The sequence below is a fragment of the Colias eurytheme genome, chromosome 16 (genome assembly GCF_061535395.1).
Source record: "Colias eurytheme isolate Ceu_HAF_F1 chromosome 16, ilColEury1 Martin Lab GWU primary, whole genome shotgun sequence".
Classification (NCBI taxonomy): Eukaryota; Metazoa; Arthropoda; class Insecta; order Lepidoptera; family Pieridae; genus Colias; species Colias eurytheme.
The window spans coordinates 6,059,816-6,072,792 of NC_142995.1; the positions used below are offsets into that span (position 1 = coordinate 6,059,816).

At 33.1% G+C, this 12,977-nt stretch overlaps 2 protein-coding genes across 3 annotated transcripts; one reads left to right on the top strand and one right to left on the bottom strand.

Annotated features, from left to right (window-relative positions):
- Positions 1–7,437: 7,437 nt before the first annotated feature.
- Positions 7,438–8,451, top strand: LOC149901841 (uncharacterized). Its single transcript, XM_090111219.1, has 2 exons — positions 7,438–7,561; positions 7,699–8,451. Exons 1-2 carry the CDS (start codon positions 7,499–7,501, stop codon positions 8,368–8,370), a joined length of 735 nt encoding a protein of 244 aa, XP_089967345.1. The 5' UTR covers positions 7,438–7,498; the 3' UTR covers positions 8,371–8,451.
- Positions 8,452–8,892: 441 nt separating this feature from the next.
- On the bottom strand, positions 8,893–12,936 carry LOC149901842 (uncharacterized). Of its 2 annotated transcripts, none has more exons than XM_090110566.1 (2): positions 10,499–10,576; positions 8,893–10,408 (listed from the first exon to the last, which is right to left on the bottom strand). In XM_090110566.1, exons 1-2 carry the CDS (start codon positions 10,514–10,516, stop codon positions 8,903–8,905), a joined length of 1,524 nt encoding a protein of 507 aa, XP_089966692.1. In that variant the 5' UTR covers positions 10,517–10,576; the 3' UTR covers positions 8,893–8,902. The 2 variants fall into 2 exon arrangements, 1 of the variants encoding a protein (XP_089966692.1); XR_016457583.1 differs by lacking the exon at positions 10,499–10,576 and adding an exon at positions 12,830–12,936 and having other exon boundaries at positions 10,276–10,408.
- Between the last annotated feature and the right edge of the window lie 41 nt (positions 12,937–12,977).

Sequence of the window (12,977 nt, forward strand, 5' to 3'; positions counted from 1 at the left end):
ATACTGAACTCCATCTACAGTTAAAAGTTAACACAATCTATTTGTTTGTATATCTCTTGACAATCAGACTTGTTTATATAAAATCTTAACAGTATTAACCGAAACTATTGTTGAATATTAATATTTAATACGTTCATCACTATTTATACGGTTACGGTTTTCTTAAAAACGGGTGTTTTTTTTTAGTTCGTAGAAAGTTTAAAGTATTTCCGATAGACAATTCAATTGCCATCTCATTTTAAAAATATTTTACCAGTTTGTATCTCCTATTAATAAAAGACAAGCAAATAGCACTTCGTGGTTTTTATAAATTCCTCCATGAATGATAGGGGTGGAAAATACAAAACTCGATACGTTGTTCTTAACATAACGTATTATAGTCGTAGATATGATTTAAAGAATGAAATTCTTCTTCTTCTTTTTTTGTCTATGGCCGTCCCGACCCCAATAGAGATGGATTCTGTCCATTTACAGTGGCATGTACGTACAGATCATGATTGATTTTTTATTTGAATGACTACAATAATTACTATGATGCAACTTGATAATCTGTGCAGAGGGAAAAAAATGAAATTTATCGCAACTTAACGTCATGCGAGGCCTCGATTCCTCCATTAGTCATTTTTTGCTAGTGGTATTAAAAATATGCATTTCAATAAAACGAAAGTCTTTGTCTTGAGACTATTTGAGGCAGAGGAGGTAGTTTCGACACAGTATATATGTCCTAATTTCTACATTTTAGTACTTGACCACTTGACCTAAAAATACCCCGAAGAGTTTGCTTGATATTTTTTATGAATAAGGAGTGTTACGTGTATAGTGAGAGATGTCGGTTGCTCTAATACGAAATGGATCCTCGTGAATATTTTGAAGTTTCTCTTTTTTAATAAAAAAGGATAAATAAAAGCGGACTGAGAGTTATAGAATTATAGTCAGTCCATATTTTTACTTTCATATTTATCCTATTTGAAATTATGAACCCAATGAATGCCAAGTTAGTTCTATTTGAGACCATTTTGTAGTTTGAGCGCAACATACAGACAGAATTATTTTTCTCAAAATAACTTTTATGTTCGGAATTGTTCGGGATATAACGCATTTTCATTTTCAGTTTTTCTGTACAATAATACCTACTAATATGTGATGCCTAAATAAGTCAGAGTATGCACAGATCAGGTAAATTAACCTATTTAGCTGAACTCCAACATTTTGTTTTTAATTTAGTATGCATGGTGTTTGAGAGGCCACAAATCTAAATAGAAGTCATTTTTAGAAAATATCGTTTTCTCCGTTAAGTACCGAAAGCTAAAACACAGTGCTAAAAGGTCATCCAGGTACTGTTATACTGAAGACTAATGTTTAAAATATCACAGAGAAGATCTGACACGGTAACTTTTCCTTTTCAAAAGTAATTTATATTAATTTAAAACTCTCTAACTTACTTCTCGTACAATCACAGGATGTTAGTCATATACCTGCTCATACTACTGTTGTAAGTACCTAAAATATCTATGATAAAATAGTTAAATACTTTTTTTCTACTTATTTCAAAGCGAATTCAAATTGAATATTGAAGGCATTTTAAATAGATAAAAAAATTATCGGTATTAGGTAGTATCTAGAATGATAGATATAGTAGGTACATCCAGAATTATAGAGCAAAATAAAAATGATGATAAAAGGCTAGAAATGAAATAACAAATCAAGGATTAATTAATATTTTGAGTTTCTAGTTTGTAATATTGGGAAACTATTTAGAACTAGTTTAGTTTAGTTAGTTGAAATGGTTGTTAATCATCTCAATAGATGGCGCGCGGTGTGTCCCTACAGACACATAAAACTGAAAGAATAGAATAAATTCGATTGCTCTGGCAGGTCACGAGTGGCTGAGTTGGTCAAGCATCCGCCCCGGAATGGCGCAAAAGGATGCGGGTTCGAGTCCCGTCTCGTGATCGAATTTTTTCTGCATCATCCAGGCGCAAGGAGCACCAAGAGTGGAAAGAGGCCTTATTGACGGGGCAAGTTCTGGAAGCAGCTCATCAGGTGGTGATAAAATTTCTAACAACTTCAGCCAAATCTTCACCAAGTTCACCAGGAACCCCAGCTACATAATCATCATCATGACCAACTATTTCAAGAAGGGAGAATCTGCTTCATAAGCTTCAACTTTCTTGTGAAATAATGTGCAGAAACAATAAAAAATGATGCTTTACAAATCGTTTGCTTCCTTATATGAATAAAATTTTATTTTAACTTATGACTTATATTTTTTTATTATTATTTAAAATTCTTCTAATGTATAAACAGCAATTGACTCAGAAACTTAGTCTCTATTAATTAGCAGCTTAAATATTCATCAGTATCCTAAATTCAACATATTGGATATTATTCTGAAGAAGGAATATGCGCCTCGTTTAATTTGTTATTTGATAGGCTGATGCTGATACATGTTGAGGTCGATAAAACATTTCATTAAAGATAAGATATTATTTTAACATAAACTTAAATATTTAAACATACTAAAATGCGATTCATTGTATTCAAAACATGTCATTTTATAACAGTCATCATGAAGCTTGTCCATGAATATATAAAACAGTACCTAAGTACGTATTAAATATTTATTGAAACGCAGCATTTCAAAAATAAAATATATTTTATCATAAGCATTGACACTTAGATCAAGACCAAGAAGGGAAGAAGATTTAAATAGCTAAGGAAAAGTAACATCAGAATATCCAAAGTACACAGACACCATTTATAAAATATTCTCCTTTCGATTATATAATATGTATATTTTAACACAAAATACAACCAACACACTATGGTTTATAAGATGGAACATAAGTCTTCTCTTTATTTTGTTTCTTCATAAAGTAGTTTATATCCGAGTATCCATAATAAGGCCGATGATAGTAATTTGAATAATCACCAAAAATATAGTATGGTAGGGTATATAATCCTGTATAATATGGACGTCCATAATAATTATGAATGAACAGCTTATCGTCAGACTCTTTCGATTTGGTCGGTTTAATCTTGTCCCAATATGAGTCAGTTGTAGAGCGCCAGAGATCTTTATCATTTTGTATTTCTTTGCTATAATATTCTTCTGAACAATTGCATTTGGATAACAAAACAAGCAAGACCAGTATGGATAACATTTTCTTATCTTTCACTCGTGACGTTTGCCTGGTAAATGGATTCATATCCGGACTAAAGACGACTATTTAAAGAGTCACTGGAAATTTTTCAATTATAGTTATCACTGTTGGGAATTACCAGGTGAAATATGTTTAGAATTCTCTAAAAGCATAGGATACATAATTATTATGTTTAAAATATTTAACCTACTTATAAAGTATTATGATGTTAAACCTTATTACCTGTGAAAATTAATTTAATTTAAATTTTTGTACATGTGTTTAAAGTTCTGATCGAATCTAGCAATAGAATAGAGATACAGTACAGATGATTGTAATGAATGTATACGTTAATGTTAAATTTATTTGTAAAGAGATTATTTGAGAAGAGAGTACTTACTAATATTGAACCGTATATGCGGATTGTAATATTGAACCGCAAGATACGCAGTTTCTCTTTCTTGTAATCTTTTCAATTATTTCAAACCAAGCACTAGTTAGCATATAATTTGATAATTTGCATTTCGTTTTTAAATAAATTAGACCTAAAAATGATGATCAATGATAGGTACATTCAAACCCATAAAGAGTTCCGTAGTTGGAATGATTGAGATTTATATGATAAAATTAATAAAATCCGATACGATACACACGATATCATAATATTATCATATCTTATTTTAAGCTCGGCACAAAGAATTTAAAAGGCTATAAATATGTGGTACAAAAAAAAGTAGGTACCTACTTTTCACTTTCCCTAAACTCACCACGAAATATGAATAAACGTCACATTAATCTTATATTCGTTTTATTTACGGTCATTAAGTATTGGAAGAGCCGCCATGACGTACAAAGTAAAAATTATAACCATATACCACTTTTCTTTATCATTTCTTTTTATGTTTGCTGCAATTTTATATGAGTATATAAAAATAAACGTAAGGAATTCACTTTTACTGAGCGGAACACACTTGACCAGTGGAAAATTATCTTCGCCCTTGCGTCTTTATGTAAACCTATAATTGCTTCGAACAATACATTGTTTTCTAGGATTTTTAGGTGTCATTATAACCGCATTGCTTGCGTTATATTTAATTACTAGCGACCCGCCCCGGCTTCGCACGGGTGCAATGCTGATACTAAATACACTACAGAAAAATTGTGAACGTTGTATACTTAGGTATAAAAATATAGCGGCCCGCTCCGGCCTCCGGCATCGCACGGGTATAAAATACATAGCCGGGCGGCCGCAAACGCTACGTCCTGCAATTTTTAAATCTGTAATATCTTCGAAAATATTCACTTAAATCATACGGTGTAAAGGGCCATATAGATCTATATTAAATGAACAATGTATCCATGGTATTTAATTGGTTAAGGATTAATGCTGTATTGGTTAAAATCGCTTCGAAAATTAGCCATTATTTGTCGTAAAAAGTAAATGACATAAAAAAGTTATTGTGGGTTATCCATAAGAGATAGACATATACCATCGCGGACTTTTCTGTAGACCTTTTCAATGTGTATAATACTTAGTACATTATTTTGATAAAACTCGTAGGGTTCAGCCTGCGTTTGCAATGTAAGCGGAATAAATGTAATTTTTTACGACATCACATTAGAAACCTCAAAAATAACAGTACTTCTCCACTACTTAATGGATCTTATTATACATATAAACCTTCCTCTTGAATCACTCTATCTATTAAAAAAAACCGCATCAAAATCCGTTGCGTAGTTTCAAAGATTTAAGCGTACAAAGGGACATAGGGACATAGGGACAGGGAAAGCGACTTTGTTTTATACTATGTAGTGAATATAAAGTAATCAAATTTTATCAGTCTGATATTGTTGGGTAAAATAATAACTCTACAACTTTATAGACTCAATGCTCAGGTAATCATTTCAATGTATTTTGACGATTCTAAGTCTAGTGAAGTCTAGTTACATACCTACATAAAAAATTAAAATGAGTTTATAACAACTATTATAACAACAAAATCACTTTCGCATCTAAAATGTTTCATTGCTCACATAACTAAGGTTAAAACAGTGAGCAAAGGAAAAAATATCTCGTGTTTACTAGCTTTCCCTCAATTCGCCATGGCACGTCAACACTACCATACTTCTTCAATTAGGTACCACGCTTGAAGAACATAATATCATGTTTATTGAGAGGAAACGCTTCAAATAAACGTATGCTTTTAAAAAATTGAAGCAATTATATAGAGTAACATAGTCTTTTTTCTAACTTAATTTCTTAAAAGAAATTTCAAAATGTTTAAACAGCTGTAATTGTATGTTAATTGGAAATTTATTACTTCAGGAAAATAAAGGAATGTTTAAGGGTATGTAATAAAAATAAATATTTCTATTAGGATTATAAATCATAAGATATTATGAGTAGTTAACATGTAGGTACCTATGTTTTATAAAAGACGTTGTTTACGAAGAACCGTTAATTAAATTATACGTTTGCAATTAAGTCACTGACGATAAATACTTTATAATCGTTTAAGGAGTTTTCCTATAAGACCCGATAACTCAGAAATAGCCTTATAAATAAACATTAACTTCGTTCTTTTTAAAACACCGTCATTTAATTACTTATAATTTATGCAATTTAACTACTAATATACTTGTAATTTATAAAAAAAATGTCATCATCATCATCATCATCATCAGCCCATATACGTTCCCACTGCTGGGACACAGGCCTCCTATGAGGGTACAGGCCATAATCCACCACGCTGGCCAAGTGCGGGTTGGCGGATGACACATGTCGTCGAACTTTTTGATTCTTCGACATGTCGGTTTCCTCACGATGTTTTCCTTCACCGTTCGAGCAGTGGTGTTGTTACAACATGCGCAGATAAATTGAAAAATCAATTTATTTCCTGCGCGCTCGCCCGGTCTCGAACCCCGGACTTATCGATTCGAAGTCCGAGGTCTCACCACTGAGCCACCACTGCTCAAAAAAAATGTAACACATAATTATTGGCATTAATAACAGAATACAAATCAAAATAATAATAATAAAAATGTGTTTACTTATATTATATTATAATAAACTAGCTTTCATGTATGTACCTATGTATTTTTTTCATGTATGTTTACGAAAGATGTAAGATGAATATTATCATCATCATTCTACATACGAGATGTGATATATAACATCCCATGCAATTTTAGCATTATTGCAAAGTCAAAACATTTTTATTATAGCGAAAGGATTTCAAAGATAAAAATAGTTTTTTTTAGAGTTTTAGGAATCGCACAAATCTATGAAAATCGAAATCGAAAATGAAATATATGGACTGCCTAATTAAATCATCATCATCATCATCATTCCAGCCTTTCAAGACGTCCACTGCAGGACATAGGCCTCCTCCAAAGATTTCCAAAACGACCGATCACCATTGGCCTGAATCAAGCGGTTCCCCGCCACTTTGATCAGGTCGTCTGTCCATCTCATTGTAGGCCGTCCCACTCTGCGACGTCCTATACATGGTCGCCACTCAAGAACCTTTTTGCCCCAACGGCCATCGGTTCTGCGGGCTAAATGCCCAGCCCAGCGCCACTTCAACTTACTAATACGGTGGGCTATGTCGGTGACTTTAGTTCTTTTGCGGATCTCCTCATTTCTGATTCAATCACGCAAAGAAACCCCGAGCATAGCCCGTTCCATAGCTCGTTGAGCCTAATTAAATAAATAAATAAATTATAATTTTCTCAATTATTAATCACAAACAGGTTTACATGATAATTATTTCCTATGAATCACTTCGTATGTGGAACGTACCTGTCAAGTAAGTATATAGGTACTTATAATTATATTATACCTAAGTGAAAGCACGTTCTTATAAAATCCTTCTAATTCCAGAATGGCCGATATAAAGTTTCTCAAATAAAAAAATGAAGCTGACTTACTTATATAAACAAGACAAGAAACAGTAACACCAAACATTTATTGTTATTCATATTTATTGAATAATAAGTATGCATATATGGACCTACATAACTCCACTTGCCTCCGTTTAAATAATAAGCAATTTAAAGATAGTTTTCCTTTAGCATATATTATAAAGTATCATATAAATCAATAAGCAAACTTTTAGTCACTATGGAAATAAAGATATAAACCCGTGTAGCTTGTAAGTACCAATCAAACATCGATACATTTCCAGTTACGCATAAAAAATTATACAAAACAGAAGTAATGTGCAATTCAACACTAATTATTCCATAGAACTAGGGTGGTATTTATGGACTTATTAGACATTCATAGAATATTTCAGAGTATAATTGAATGCAGAGCTACATCATAGAATATATTACTACAACTATATAAGATCATGCTCTTTGCAACGAATATTATAGTTGCATTGCAGTCTTCTACAACCATGACTTTATTAAAGGTAAACGATAGATATATCTAAAGCTTTTATTTTTGTTAAAAACATGTTTTGTATATAATGAAATATACTATTTAATAAATATTTCAAAAAACACAGAATCAAAATATACTGAAATTATAATTGAATTTATTTTTCAGGGTTACGGGGTGGCCATTCTATTATGTGCTGTTCTTGCAGCAAGCATAGTTCATGGTTACAAGGATAGTAGTAGTAGCAGCTCTAAAGCGTTTGGCAGCAGTAAGGCAGGAGCACTTGGAAGTTCTAGTGACTCTGGTGCTGCTGGAAAGAGCCGTGGCTCAGGCGGCGGTCTTGGCCTTGGAGGAGGATCTGGATCTGGCTCCCAAGGTGGTTTAAGCAGCGGTGGTGGTTCTGGAAGCAAAGGAGGTTCTGGCGGTTCTGAAGGCGGACTTGGTGGATCAAGTTCCGGTGGTTCCGGTGGTAGTTCTGGTGGTTCTGAAGGTTCTAGTGGATTTGGTGGTTCGCAAGGAGGTTCAAGCGGCTCTGGTGGAAGCCAAGGTGGCTATGGAGGATCAAGTGGATCCGGTGGTAGTCAAGGCGGATCCGGAGGAAGCCAAGGTGGCTATGGAGGATCTAGTGGTTCTAGCGGGAACCAAGGAGGGTCGAGCGGGAGCCAAGGAGGGTCAAGTGGAAGCCAAGGAGGGTCAAGCGGAAGCCAAGGTGGTTCTGGAGGCGGAGGGAGCTACGGTTCAGGAGGCTCAGGAAGTGGCAGTGGAGGCAGCGGCCGCGGTGGTTCCGGCGGCAGTCATGGTGGTTCAGGTGGATATGGCCACAAATCTGGTGGATATTAATTTTTAATTCAACTAGTATTCCTTACCAACGTTAATGTTTCTTGAACAAGTTATATTTTTTTAATATTTTGCAATAAAAGATATTTATATCAATTGTGTTGTTTAAATGATATGTACCTTAAACAATATTAGTATCGTCATTTGATTGACAAGACTAATTATCATTAAAGTAAATTTATTTTGATAATAAAAGTCCAATTAGTAACTAATATTCTGTACCAATATACTCGATGCAAGAATCTATCAATTCTAGATAATATTATACATATAATAAAAACATATTTATGTCACAGAAACTGATCTGTGTATTTTTGAAAATCTTTAAAGAATAATCTTATATACAAGATACATGCTTAATAAAATTAACCTAATTAACTTTTTATATTTAAAAGCTTTATTTTGAGGTAAAAGTTTTGTAAACAACACACATACCTATATACAATAATATTTTACTTGAATAAATATAACTATTCATAATTTAATAAATAATTAATTATTACATAAAATATTTTAAAACTAACTTTACAATTGATTATTCATCAGCTGGATCTAGATGTAGTCGAGTACGGGCACTTGATACGAATCGTAATAATTTTTTAAGAATACGAGAACTAAAATTGAGCATAAAACGTGATCCTCTCGAAAACAAACTTGGCCTTTCTTCAGTTTCAATTACGGTTTCGATAGTTTGAACAGGGGGAGGCGGTGGTGGGGGCAATATAACTTTTTTTTCCGTTATTACCACTACAGGTGGAACAACACTCACTACTTCATGTACTTCTGCGGGAGCTTCAGGTGGTATATTTACCACGGGCTGAATAATTGGTTGTGGGTTTCTTATTTCTGTATAGAAAGGAATATATACCGGTACTGGTAAGGGGCTGACTGGAAGAGGTAGAATTTCTTCAGGTTTTACGGTATGTGAAACTTCTTCGGTGGACTTTGAACTAAGGTCTTCTGATTTAATAGGGGCAACTAGTTCTACATTTTTGTTAATATCCTGTGTCGCTTCCGTTTCTATGTCTCTGTTATCTAAAACCCCTGAATCAGAATGTTCATTTAGAGACTTTTGTTCGGCAGCTTCTTTCTCAACTTCATGATGTTCTTCAGATACTTTTGCATCTTCTGATTTCACATCTGTTAATGAACTGATATCATCTACTTTTGAATTTCCTTCTTCATTATTTTCTGTATTTGATTTTAAATCTTCTGACTTTCCCTTTATTTCTAAACTGGTTTCTGGAGATATTTCATTTTCTTGATTTTCTTCTAAATTTTTTTTTACTTCTGAATCGGGCTTAATTTCTGCTTCGGGACTGATTTCTTCCACTTGAGAACTTTCTTTATCATCTACTTTTGTATCTCCTGAGTTTGTATTTGTTGTTTTCTCGTCAAGAGTTATTTCATTTTCATGTTTGTCTTCAGACTTTTCTTCAGTTTTTGAACTAATTTTCTCAACTTCGGTATTTAAATCAATATTTGTCGCCACACTATTTTGATCCCCTATTAACTCATTACTTTTATCTGGTATGTCAGAGGAATGCTCTGGAGTACTCAAAGGAACAGGCTCAGGTATGGCCTTCTCATTTATGCCTTCAGTTTCAATTAAAGATGCTTCTACGTGTTGATCATGTTGCAACTCGTGTTCAAGGCTAGCAGGCATCGAAATGGTGTGTAGCAATGGCTTTCCTTTATAAAATTCCATACGAGTTAATATTATATCAGTAGGTATACTTGAAAAAGCAACTTTTTCTTCTAAAATAGGCTTTAGCTCCTCCTTGATGGCAACATTTGGCATCTCTATTAAATCTTCAATTTCTCTTGTTTTGCGTTTGTGTAAATCTCTTTTCTCAACAGAATGTTTATAGCTAAATGTCCCAAAAGGTGTTATTGTTTCCTTGATAAACGATATCGGTTTATAATGGTACAGAAGTACTTCATGTTCATGTCCAGGTTCCTTTTCAAGTGTCAGTATCTTAAAATATTTTTTGCTGTTGACTAGGCGGCACTGATAAACAACCAAGAAGAACACTACAACCTGAAACAAAAATAATGCAATGAATTATCAAAATTATTGTTATATTTTAATTAATTTGAATGAATTGTATAAAAATCTATAAGTATTTACTTTAAAAAGTTGAATCATTATTAACGATCTCCTTATTCAGATACGTTTCGAACTATGAATGATAGTGATCTATTCAGTTGGTTTAAATAATAAAATTTCTCCCTGTGCCTTCTACTTGTTTCGTGATTAACTCTAATTATAAACAGTCCTCGACAACACGCAAATAGCACCTACCTTGCAAATGACAATTATCAATAAGAAGAGTATTCTTTTCCAGGATTTCAATCTAAAAATGTTATAATAACTTACACCCACATGTAATTTAGTCATTAATATTAAAAGCATGCATTCTATATTATAGTTTATAGCATTCACTGTCATCTTATTCAATGGATTTTTTTTTTCAAATTACAAAACATTAATAGTTGCGTGTGTATAAATACCTTATTTGGATTGTATTCAACTAAGTAGATACTTGTATTTAGAAATAAAAAAAATGTGTGCGTGTACTAGAGTACACACGTAAGAAGTGAAACTTCTTTATGACCTTATTTTTCAAAAAATAATTTACTATCTACAGTAATATTATAAAGAGGAAATCTTTGTTTGTTTGTTTGTTTGATTGATTGTAATGAATAGGCTCATAAACTACTGGACCGATTTTAAAAATTCTTTCACCATTCGAAAGCTACATTATCCACGAGTAATATAGGCTATATATTATCACGCTAAGACCAACAGGAGCATAGCCACGCGGGTGAAACCGCGCGGCACAGCTTGTATACAATATTACAGAAATACGTTAGTCTAACACGCTCGTCGTTTCGCTCCTTGCTACCTATTTAAATATTTACACCAGCCGCTGCTGCAACTCGCTCGCTTCGCTCGCTCGGCTCGTGCGGTAGTTCAAAAATCAAAAGTTAACCTAAGATGCTCGTCGCTTTGCTCCTCGCTACCTATTTAAATATTTACACCGGCCGCTACTGCAACTCGCTCGCTTCGCTCGCTCGGCTCGTGCGGTAGTTCAAAAGTTAACCTAAGATGCTCGTCGCTTCGCTCCTCGCTACCTATTTGAATATTTACGCCGGCCACTGCCGCGACTCGCTCGCTTCGCTCGCTCAGCTCGTGCGGTAGTTCAAAAGACCAAGGGAGACGCCAAAAAATTCGAGTTATATAGAGTTTTCAACTTATAAAGGATTTCGACTTAGGCGGATTTTGATTGGACATAAAGAGTTTGAGGTTTATTCTTATAAATATTGAATTCACAAAATCATAATTGAACACCAATCAAGCAAACACGTGTTAACGTGAGTCATAGATTTATTATCGTATACTCCTAAAATGTTTTCTAAGAAACAATACTGTACTTACATTGTCGGCAAGTTCTTAAAGGCGGTAACTTATTTTTGTTCGAACAATAGAGGTAATAAATATAAATTCCTAATGTCGAAATCTCGAAACAGTCAGAAATAATGACGCACATAGTATATACATATTATGACAGAGGTTAAGCTTAAATAACTTGAAAAATAAATAACATGATCTCGCCCACGTGTTGGTGTTTTAAAAAATTCAATCAAAAACTGAGGTTAACTTTAAATACAATTTTAGAAAAATAAATACCACAATCAACATTCAAGTATTAGAAAAAATTGATACCATAATTCCACCCACGTGTTAGTGTATTGAAAAATACAATCAAAAAGTGAGGTTAATCATAAATAACTTAGAAAAATAAATACCATTATTACACCTAAGTATTAGAAAAATAGATGTAATTACTTATTTACTTTTTTTAGAAATTCACTGGAATTAGAATTAAAACAAACCCTTTGATTTTGCTGATCACTTTAATATAACATGTATAATGTATATAGTCACGAGTACGGCGTAACGCAAAAATGTCACGCGCGCGGCGTAACGCAAAAATGTTACACAAAATTTTTGTCCACCCCCGATAAAGAAGTTTCACTTCAATAAGCTTTTTAACTTTCATTGAAAATTGTAAGAAAATATTAAACCTATTTTTTTTTTAATAATCATTTGATATAATCGCTTCATTTATTTCGTAACAAGCCAACGAATACTTAGAGAAAATACACCTATACGAAAGTGAAATGACTGGTTCGGCAATCACGCTTGGAATATTAAAAACCGTTGTGTACACAGAGTGAAACTTGTAAAATATATCAAACAAATATATTTAGGTAAAAAGAAAGCCTCCTATGTAGTACTTCTAAATGGGCACAACAAAGATAAAATTTTCTTACAATATATTTCCTTAAAAATTGGTAAATAGTCTGGGTAATTTACATAAAAAACGGAGGAATCTGGTTTAAATTTGAGATTTAAATTAAATAGAGAGAGCTTCGAATTAAAAGTATAGCTCACATTTGGAAGGAATTACCCGAACGGAATATAAAAAAAAACGAAGGGAAGGTTAGGATCAAATAATTTTCCTGCATGAATTCAAGATCATTAACTACCGTTGCCTTCACAGCTATAACAATCAATAATTAAAATATAATCATGGAAAGAA

What these genes read in the sequence shown, in the direction of transcription:
- LOC149901841 (XM_090111219.1), top strand. Translation starts at nt 7,499, where the DNA reads ATGCTCTTTGCAACGAATATTATAGTTGCATTGCAGTCTTCTACAACC. An exon ending in CAACCATGACTTTATTAAAG is followed by an intron (nt 7,562 to 7,698) that starts GTAAACGATAGA and finishes TTTATTTTTCAG; the next exon opens with GGTTACGGGGTGGCCATTCT.